The sequence below is a fragment of the Anser brachyrhynchus genome, assembly GCF_964034855.1.
Source record: "Anser brachyrhynchus genome assembly, chromosome: 2".
NCBI lineage: Eukaryota > Metazoa > Chordata > Aves > Anseriformes > Anatidae > Anser > Anser brachyrhynchus.
In genome coordinates this window covers 29,227,410-29,239,059 of record NC_137695.1, presented here as the reverse complement: position 1 = coordinate 29,239,059, position 11,650 = coordinate 29,227,410, and the positions used below count along the sequence as shown (strand labels likewise).

The 11,650-nt window shown below is 32.6% G+C and overlaps 1 protein-coding gene across 11 annotated transcripts in view; it reads right to left on the bottom strand.

The window, feature by feature from the left end:
• Positions 1-11,650, bottom strand: part of PHF14 (PHD finger protein 14) — a 164,243-nt gene that overhangs the window by 88,959 nt on the left and 63,634 nt on the right. For 10 of the 11 annotated variants that reach the window (XM_080578913.1, XM_080578906.1, XM_080578910.1 and 7 more), the window contains 2 exons: positions 8,754-8,804; positions 8,455-8,576 (listed from right to left, as the gene is read on the bottom strand). In XM_080578913.1, the coding sequence (XP_080435039.1) occupies positions 8,455-8,576; positions 8,754-8,804 (173 nt within the window). Of the gene's footprint in view, positions 1-8,454; positions 8,577-8,753; positions 8,805-9,824; positions 9,908-11,650 lie in introns of those variants that run through there. The other variant, XR_013946049.1, reaches the window with a different exon arrangement.

Below are 11,650 nucleotides of genomic sequence, written 5' to 3'. Positions count from 1 at the left end.
AAAAAAAAAATCCATTCAAAGGTAAACATTTAGAAAAAAAATCTGAACAAGAAGAATGAGATTGTTATAAAGTAATGACATGCTACCTGAAACACTCAGTGATACTGAATTCCTGTTTTAGTATGGAATCTTGTCTGTGGCTTTTTGAATGGCCTGAAGCAATTCAGACATAAAAACATAATTTTTACTGATATGAGAATATAAAGGAAACACACGAAGTGATAAAAGTAATAGTAATGATCTCAGTCGCTCCAAAGAAGTTAGTTTTATTAATTGTAAGGCAAAATAAAATCTGAATCTAGCCTTGGATACAGTACAGGTGTTTTAAAAGAAAAATTAATCACAAAAGTCATGTAAAAGAAAAACAACAAAATGAATAATTACTTTAATCTAGATCAATCAATCTTTAACTTCAATGGCTACAAAAATATGGAACCAAAGTAAGACCATCGACAGTAGACAAAATTAAAAATGGAACAGATACAAAAATTATGCTAAAATACAGGAAAAATGCGGACACCTAGCACTCTGCTCCTTTCCACAAAAAGCAAAAGACATTCTATAAAAAGATTAATATACTTGTAATATTCTCAAGTTCATCTTTAGCAGATTTTATATGTAAATTATTTCGGCTATCTTAAAGTTTTATTACAAAAAATTAATTTCTCCTGTAGCATATGCATATGCTACAGAACCCCATCTTTACCAAGTACATCATGATGCTAAAGCGGCATTGCAGGAGGAACTTCTTTGTTCTTTTTTATTGTCTATGTTTTTAAAAGTACATTCTCCAGTATGCAGCTCTGAAATGTAATTCTGAGGCTACAGAATTATTATGCTAAAAAGAACAATAATGTTGCATATAAAAGTAGATTATTATCCACAGGTATCCGCAGATTATCTCAGTTAATAACACCATACGGAAACTCTCAATTTAGTCCCAAATTAACAACTGCATGCATTTTTGCTCCATTGATTTATTAATGAAAATTTGCACTATATGATACTTTAATCATGTGAATAACAACTATGGCTGATGCTTAGAAAAGTGACTCAAAACCTTTAAGCTCCCTGTATCTTTAATGGCTTTTCACATGTGAGCTTTTTCAGTGAAGCTTTTCACATGAGCTTTTTTTCTCATTTTACATCACATTTTGAATACTGTAGATGGAGTTTTTGCACCAGTAGTTCAGGCTTCCTACTAACAAACCCCACACAGATTAATTAACTACAGATCAAAGAGCAGTAAAAGTAATGGACAGCAGTAACGAAAGTGAGAAACAAAATAAGTGCATAGCAGTAAGAATTATTATTTTGCATATTAGGATTTCTTACTCAAATAGTTCATAATTAACATTACAGTTCTGTGAATGGGTATGTAGAAAACTGACTCTCTAAATCCTCACTTCACACTAATTGTGACAAGACAAAACCAATGCTGCAGTGTTTAAATGGTTATTGTTTCCTGCCATTGTCTTCTACCACATTATTTTACTACCTGACCACAAATGTTTTCAAGCTATAAATTTCTTAAGTGTTTTAGTTTCATGGCTTCTGTAGCAATGGCTCAATTTAACACTGAAAAAAAAAAAAAAAAGAATTGATAAAGAATTTGGTATTTGTTTTCTGAGCATCTTGTACTGTGATGTGCTCTGATTTGATAACCTTGCTGCACTCCAAGTTACTGAAGAAGTTTGGACTGAATGATGGAACATCTGACACACTCAAATACCAGCTGAATTGGATGACTTGATAAAAGAAAAAAATCTTAAGAATACCCACAAAAATAAGAAGCAACTGACCCTATCAATATATATTTAAATCTTTTGCAGCCATAATATATAACTGATAATACTAATAATTACTTATACTATCTGGTAACGAGATTGGGAAATCGTTTGCTAGGTCATCTGCCTTCCCTTTGCTGTTACAGATGATGAAATTCCACATTCTCTGCATCTTGTTTCATTGAAGTAATTTTAATCTTCTGATAAACCACCTCATTCAGGGACCTCCTTTTCTAAAGAAGGATTTTTGCTGTAAGCAATGAGTGAATCAGGAGAGCCTCAGTATTATATTTTTTGTTTTTATAATTTTTTCTGAACTTCAGGAGTTTGAGAAGAAAAAAGGTATGGGAGGGGTGCACACATTCTCTAAGGCAACAAGAAAAATAATATATAAATCCTAAAATACCTAGCTGTTCTGGGAACAGACGACAACTACCAAATATAGCGTAAAGCTCTAACATACAAATACGTGATTGCAGCATAGACTTGAGGAAGCAGCTGTAACTGAGAGAAGGAAAACTATTTATGAAAAGTCAGTGATCAAAAAAGGTAAAATATTGTTAGTAGAACAGAGACCATGCCTAACTTTTAGAGCACCATACAGCCTCAGGACATTTTTTTCTTTTAATTAAAGTGTTTGCCCTAGAACATTAGCTTACTGAAAAACAAAAACTGTACAAAAATCTGTGGTATTTCAGTTCGAATGAAGTCTTTTGTGAAAAAAATGCACATTTTTCATTACACGTATTCTCTTGCTATCTAGCATAAAAAGAACCACTTTTTAGAATGACGTAAGTGACAGAAAAAATGATGCAACAGGTAACTTAAGCAATTAGAAAAGTTAATACGCAGAATGAATCCCTGTAAATTATATAGTGGAAATAAACTATAGTACTGAATATTGAACTTCCTTTCATTTAAGTGGTTCATTCCAGTAAAACAATGCATTTATAACCCTCCTTAAAACCTAAGACTGTTGAAAATCATGGCTGAATTAACTAGTATTTTCCTTCTAATTAATCTCTACATTAACAGCTTTAAACTATCGTAAATCATATGCTTTCAATTACTATGATAGATTGTTTATCTTGTTGCTGTGCAGTTAAAGTAATCAAGAATGTGCTTGTTCTGAAATAAACTTCAGCTCCTGCAGAGCTTCAGAGCCGGCAGCTAACAGCTAAGGAACAAAACCTTAACTCGACAGCTGATGTGCACCTCAACATGGAAAGGAGAGAAAAAAAGGTAAAGATGCACCTACGCAGGACAAATGCAATTAAGGAAATGTGGAGAGTAACAGTTTCAGAGTAAAAATGTTCTGAGGATTCAGATGAACCTTTCTAGAATATACTTCCTGTCAAATACAGAACTAAAGGAAATCACTTTGTGGAGCTAAAGACTCATTTATTGTGTGACTTGGTGACTCTCTCGTATTTGACAAACCTCCTAGTCAATCTTACCAAAGAGATTTTTTTTTTCCTTCAGTAAACATGCCAATGCATATGTCTTCATTTGTATTCCTGCTACTCACCTTCCCCATTCCAACCTGCCTTGATAGGTCTGCATGTGCAGAACATCCTACCTAGTTACATTCCCCAAAATACTAAGTCTTGTAGTTTACATACTTTCACATTTACTTTTTTCCAAGCAAGCATATACATTAAGAACAAATACTATATCCATGCTTAACAGTTAGCCTGACAGTTTTACACTTCTTTGAATACAATAACCAGCATTTAAATCTGTTTTTTTAAAATCTATTCCATATTCCTTCAAACACAACCTTAGACTATATTACCTTCCCTGTAACACTATAGTTATAACTTTGCCTCAGTTCCTGCAAATCAAAGCAAATGATAAAATCTAACTACTGACAAAAAAAAATCTAGACAGAAAATCTACTGACAGTAAAGTATAAGAAGTCAAAACCACAAAACTATAAAAACACATATTATACACTTGCTCTAAATTGTGGGATAAAGATATCTAACACTTTCTCAGATTATTTCTTTAAACTAGCCAATGCAACTTCATGATTTTACCTCATACATAAACTATATTCTAATTTTATTCTACTTTTCTCAAACCTAGTGTTTAGATATCAATTTTATCTAATGCACTATATTCCCAAACACAACCCAAAGCACATCTAAAGCCAACAACTGAAGCTACGGTATTTTTTTCTTAAATAGTAGCTGTTGAATGCTGCGTTATTTTTTGAGAAGAGGTCACTTCTTTAGAAGTGAAGTCATTTAAAAGTCTTCCCTTGAAAGATTTAAAATTAGATTGTTTCGTGGACTTTTATATTCTATGTATTAAAGTAATTTTATATTCTATGTATTAAAATAAAATACACACTTCATCTTAATGTTGTTCTTTTACAGAAACAAAATGGACAGCAATACTATGCTAGATGCACTTTGTGCATACAGTGGTATAATTACTTCCTTACTCTGGAGAATGGTGAAAAATGGAAGGCAAGCATATTAAGCCATTTCAAACATACTTCACCTTAACCGTGTTTCTACTAAACATGGTTAAATTCTCAAGGGAACTCTTGGACAGTATGATAACATTTTAAAAATCTACATTACTGAGTTATTAACTTCATTAAAAACAACAACAACAAAAAAGAGATACTTAAGAATTAAACAACTCCTTTGCAAGATCTATCATTCAGTGACTATAACAAAGCATTCAGGAAATTGAGCAGTATACTGTTACAAGTAGTCTCTGATTCCTCAGTGCTTTAGTTTTAAGTGCCCGCTCTAACTTCTTTTACTGAATTCTTACCTCCTTGAAAAAGTGCCATGTCTCCATGCCTTGCATCAGATCTATCTATATCACATATAAAGTATTTTTAAACCGCTGTATTTTACTACTCTTCTTCTCAAAATTCAGTTAATTTGAGTAAAAGGTTATTCAAAATTCACACATCTCTAATCAATAACACTGGTTCTGTACTGTCACTTATTATGTTACAGATTAGACTTTCTCTTATTGGAGTGAATGTTTTTAAACAACTTTTCACTGTCCAGCTAACCTTGTAAATCTTGACTGTTCCACTGATCTTGTAAAAGGTAAAAATTGCACAAGTATCTTATTCAATAAAAATTACATATTTTTGTAAAATAAATTATATAATCAATATATTCTAAATTTTAAAAAAGTGTTACAGGAGCATTACAAAGCTCATCCACGTGCTTTGTGGACAAAGCCATAATATCCTTACTTTCAGGTATAGTGCATACTGCTGTACTGAAACCATCTATATATAAAAACTGACATCAGCAATTAAAGAACAGTCTTGGTATTTCTCTGAAATATATGGCAACTATTAACAGACATAGAAGTACTGACACGTTGACATGTATCAATACAGTTTTAAAAAGCTAATAAATACAGATAGTCTAACATTAATTACTTTTTTCCACACAAAATTATAACTTAGGCAAACTTCAGCCAATTAATGCACTATTATAGTTTATCAGAATGAAACCTGCCTTTTTAGGAGTAATTTTAAAGCACTTTGCAGGCAATTATTTAAAGATTTGCATCCATATGAACAACAGGTTAAATAAAGACACAGATAAAGAATAATCCTTCAGCCATTCACTGCTGCAAATAAATGTGAAATTGAGATCAAAAAAATTGAATTTCCTTTAGTCAAACAGTAATAACTGGTCGAACAATTTAATATTTTGTATTCCAGATTACTAAATACTCATCTTCGTTCAAGAAATTTGTTCAGTAATTTACCAAAAAACCTCACTGAACTGTAGCTGATGAAAGACTGTTCTGTCAAATTAGTAGCCAGTGTCTTATTGTTCAGACACCACTTAATTTTAAACAGGTTCCTGTTTTATAAAGTCTTGGACACAAAGTGCAAAAGGCTTAACAGTAAGAGGCTGCATGTTTGAATTACCTCAACAAACCTCCACGTGTGACAAACAAAGCAATTTGTGTTTTGGACAGTGGGGAGATGGGGAGTGTGCAGCACTGCAATCTTTGAAATAAGAGAGGTAATTGCTTATTTTCCTCTAGTACTTGCTCAGTTAGCAACCCAAGTGAGACATGTATGTAAATTTTAGAAAACCACATTTCTGAAAAACAGACTTTTCAAGAGTCATGCAACCAGCCCCGTCTCAGGTAACACACTGCAAGAAAAGCTAGAAGGGCCCACCATCAAGATTATTCCTCAAATCTGCAGTTTCAGCAGTGGTACATTTTCATTTAACTTAGTGATCAACTTTCACATTTAAAAAAAGTATCTTCTATAACATCCCCCCAAACCTCCCTTGGTGGCAGATAGGTAGGAACATGTGAAAATAAAAAATAAAATCCAGGAACTGCAAAATATATGTTGAATGAAGGATAAAGATGATGAAAAATTACTGTTAATTAATTGTTTTCTGAGAAACATTTGGCTTTAATAACAAACGGATCAGTGCCAAACAAAACTGATCTGGGAAAAAAAAGGAAAAAAAAGTTTCTTTCCCCTCCTAAATATCTCTTTCCTTTAAACTTCCATTTAAAATAACACTGTTTGTACTACTACTGAGGAGTTCTGTATGATGGTACAGATGTGAGAAAGGTGGTTTCTCTTCCTTTGTGACTGTGTAAGAGAAAAATGGATTCTGTAAACTTTCCCTGACATACTAACATGGATCACACTCCTCCACAATTTTGGCTACATAGCAGAAAGCCTACATAGCTAGCATATTATTACAGTCAGCAAATTTACTCTCAACGAAAGAAACACAGTTAGGTACAGCCCCCATACCTCCCCCCGCCCCCCCCCCCCCCCCCCAAAAAGAAATCCTAAATAGTTTATAATCATAAATGTACACATAAAATATGCCTCCATAAGACTTTAAACGCAGTGGTCACCTAGCTTGAATAAAACTACTGTTTTTTATACGAATTACCTGAAGAAAAGAAAATTTTTAATTGATAATCTCATTTTACAACTAAGACAGAAAATAAGAAAGAAGATCTAAGAAAATATTTTTCACAGAATCTTAAACAAAGGGTTAGAACATATGAATCCTTTTTTCTCCTCCTGTGCAGGACTACTAATCTGCTTCAAAGCCTAATTATGAGGATGGTGTAAGATAGAGTTTGTTTTTAGAGTTTATTACTAAAATCTCTTCATGCAGTAAACAAGACGTACCACCACTTATTTTCTGTTATGCTTTTAATTTTCAGCCTAAATATGCAGTTGTGGAAAGCATTTCCCCACCTTCTTTATATCCTTAAATCTGGTATTCAACACAGAAAAAGCCTGAAGAAGAAAACTAATTCACAGCCCTTTTTACATTAAGGCACAGTACGTGTTCACAGGATTCCTTCCCACAACAAAATAGCCTTCTTTCACCTTTTATTTCTTGCCAACTGTTCTGAGAGTAAGGCTGAAGAAAGCCCTTTTTCTTGTTATGGGCAGTTAAAAACAGTTGTCATCAACTGCCATCAGGGTTACTGTGTTAACAATCACTTAATACTCGGCGCCTATATTTCAGTCTGGTCCTGGCCAGGAACTGGGAGTCCTACTGAGCAGTAGTAGCTTGTCCATGTATGAGTTACTGATGAGGTCCTAGCAGTACTTTGCCTCCAATTGGGGAATAAAAAAAAAAAAAAACCAATCTGGCACACAACCTGTGAAATTGTATCAACTTCTATGGTACATGATACACTGTAATTGATATATAAAATAAGCTGCTCTGAGCACAAGATACCTGTATCTGGGGTACATGCTAATTTTAAAGCTACATTTAGCCTGCATATATCATTGATTCTGACTTTTGCCATAACTGATTCCCTGAAAGAAATGGAAACATGCATTTTGGAATAACCCTTCCAGTTAAAACAACAATTATATCTGCACTAAAGAGATCTTTTCCATAAAAATCTAACTGAAGCATACAGGGCCTAAATACAAATTCTATCTTAAATCTAAATTTATTATGAGATCATTTTAATGGAAGTTCAGTAGATTCAATTAGAATCAGCTTTCTGGTTGCTAAGCTCCATTATTCTTCTTTCTAGAACTCTGAGCAGTTTCTACAGCTTCACAAAGAGGCCAGAATGCCAGATATAAAATAAAAATCAGCAAAAGTTTTGGTCAACGGTAGCTATTCAATAGCAGCTATTCTATGCTTTAATTAGATTTCTACACCTACTAAAACACCATTCAACGTTTTTTTTTCCACCTCTGTTTCAGATAAGAAATATGATTATCAAACCCTTTTATGATCTGCATTAATAGATGTAGCATTAGCACATTTTTAAAGCATAAATTCCTCATAATCCACACTTCGGCTCATAAAATTGTTGATGATACTAATTTAATTACTTTTAGGATGGTCCTGTAGCTTTAATACCATTAAATTGCTGGTTTATCTTTCTGACCTGCTATAGAACATTGACAATGCACCCTGACAAGAGAAAATTAATTCTTTTGTGTTAGAAAAACAGATTACCTTGGTTATTTACATCTTAATCCACAGTGTAAATGTGTTTGGCAGGTCAATAAGTGAATCGAGTTAATGTTTCTGAACTAATGTTTCCCTAAATATTTTTTTTATAAACATATTTTCTTCGTTATAAATATGATGACAAACTGATGAAGATGGAACTTTAATCCCTCATAGGGTCAGATCATCGAACCTACCTGACTAGATTTTCATTGTCTCCAGTCCCTTTGCATGTAGCACATTCAGTCCTTAAATCCTCTGACTTGGGCTTCTTTTGCAGAACAGACTGCCGTTGTCTTCTTTCTCTGGGAATCCGTTCCTGCCACAGCAGAAGGCAAAAGAAAGGAATGGGGGGAAAGGAGGGAAGGAAAGCAAATATTTTCAATTATAGTACTGAAAGTAACACTTCTACCCAAAGTTTAATTATTATTTTTTTTGTGAAAGTGTTTAAACAAAAACAACAAAACAAACCAAAAAAACAACACTATATTCCAACCTCAGGTTTTTCTTCCTCGGGCACAAAGCTTCGTTTTCGTCCTCTAGTTCTCTGGAAGAAAATACATTTAGAATTCAATACAAAGTAACATGGAATGCTTTTGCTATTTATTAATTACTCAAAACTTCAACAAAAACAGGATATCATTTAAAGCATTAACTACAGAACCATTGTGAAACAACTACAATAACAGATGTTAGAGAAACACCTTTAGATTCTGGATATAAATACACAGAACTAGCCAAAAGGTAAATATAAATACTTTTGTTATTATTTAAAATCCACAACACTGCCTAGCTTATGATTTCTTAATCTTTTTTTTTCTTTTTTTAATACATAGCAATTTAATACATCTCAAAATGTGAAAAAACTAGTGGACAAAAAAATCTTAAAACAGCTGTAATTAGTTGGACTATAAATCAAATTCTGAAGAAAGTAATGGTATCATGATTCTCCCAGGGTCTTCTTTGAAGGGGATTTCATAGTTTCACAGTAAGACTGTTTGGTATTTTTATGTACAATTAGAAGTAGTTATACTGAAAACAGAGCTGCCACTTCAACAGATATGTACCTCTTTACATACGATTTTGATCTGCTCAAGTTAAAAAAAAAAATACTGTTTCCAAAAAAAAAATTCTGCTTTAAAGCAAGAGTCAATTCTGTACTAGAATGGAACTTCAAGGCTCAATAAATGGAAAACACTCATCTATTTTGTGCCTTCTTAGAGCAACACTTCAATTATCATTGAGATTCTCTTTCACATTTCCTTAGGACAATGCCTGAAAAATTGTAACACAGTAGAAGCCTTAAATACCTGCAAAAATTACTTCCCCCCCCCCATGGACAAATGAAGATCTACAATCTGGAATATTCTCATATTCCAAGTCCAAGCTTGCAGCTGTGTGTAGTGTGTTTAAGACAAATTCCATAACAAAATCATGAGAACACTACAACATGAAACCATATTCCAAATCATTCTCCAGATATTTCATAGTAATACTTTGCCCATTTAATACATAAACATATATTTAATACATTTTTAATAATACAGTCATAATTGAGGTGTACTACCTTCCACAACTCGATTTCATGACACATTTTTCCTTTCCCTTCTAATATGTGTTAAAATTAGACGTTGAGATTAAAGATGAAATCTAAGTGTAAGAAGACAGAAGAGTTCAAAATCTACTATTAAGTATAAATTGTTTTTCTAGATCACTATTACTGGATTATGCACATCTACACCATCTTTTCCAAGCACACTGACATATATTGTCCCTATACAAAGGAGCACAAACAATGCAAATCTCCTTAACTCCCCAAACAACGTCTTTTTCACTAGATTACACACACTTCTGGGTTCAGTCAAGGGGAGAGGAAAACAATGAGAACTTATGGAGAAAAGTATCAGCGAACACTCCTTGCAGTCATTTTAACAAGGCACTCAACAGATACCCAAGAGTTCAAATCTGGAAGAACCAATTAGAAGTACCTGAACCATTAGAAGTACCTGAACTTATTAATGTAATATGAGAGGTGTTAACTAATATCACATATAAGATCAATTCTTGCAAGAAAAATATTTTCCATCTTGAGTGTTTATTAATGGCCTACACATCATCCACATGCTATAAATATCTCAGAGTCACTGTAAATTAAAACTAGTTTTAAAAAAGTTTGATCAGACATCCGTACGCTGTCAGCTTTACTACTTCCAACCTCTGGCATTAGCTTACAATGCCATAACACTTACAAACGCCGGTAATTTTAAGCCATGTAGACACTACTGAACGCAAGATTTCATCACGAAAGGTTAAAAATAAGTAGGTGTAGAAGTACATGCCAGTACATGCATTGTCATAATCCCATGTTTAGGCAGGACAATAATGCATAATATATAAAAAATATGAAATTATATGCATAATATATAAAAAATAATGAAATTATTTTTTACACTAAGTGGAAAAGATTGTAAGTTAATAACTGTGTTTTAAAAAATGACGAATCATATTTAAACTTCATCAAAATGGAGAGATAAGATTAATAAATAATTTAGTCGCCTTTGTCAAAAAAATGGTTTTTCATCTGTCTGCTATATAATGTCTTATATAACGTGCTATATAATGACAAGGTATGTCACATTAAATTATACTTGCATTATGCTTCCATTAGGTTTCTAAAGCTTCATACATACATTGTTTGACAATCACTAGAAAACAAACGTTAAAATCAACATTTTTGATGTACACATATTTTAAGGTATTCTGTGTGTTTTTAAAGGAACAAATTTTTACATTTATGTTTTTCCAAAATAATTTCCACGCTTAAACGCATTTGCAATGCTGAGTTCTGCTGAGAATCATTATACGATTGCCAGCACTCACAATGAAAAATAACATCAAATTCACAACTGAGAGTGAAATCTTCTGTGATTTCCAATAGTAGCCTTCGAGTAATTAGGCATTTGTAATTTTACATTTATTTTCACTAAAGTTACCTTATAGGTTCACAGAAAAGAATTAGAAAAACCTGGATTACTTTGCCTAGTATTTTTCATTATTCTTTTTGCCATTAAATTTCTGTATTTGCCTTTTGAAATACTTTGAATAATTTCTGTTACTAATGGGCAGAATCAGATATTATACACATCTGCATATACTTGCCACAGACAACTTAAAATTTAACATGTCTTATAAAATAAAAGCTTAAAGCGTTATAGATGTCCAATGCTAAATATTACATTCATGATAAACTTGCTCATATTCAGAACTTATTTGGAGACAGAAATGTTAATCCACTATAAGATGCCTACAAATGCAGTGATTTTTTTTTTAATCGAAACACCAGTTAACTTAATACTCTATAGATTCCTTCAGTTTAGGACTTCCCTATATCAA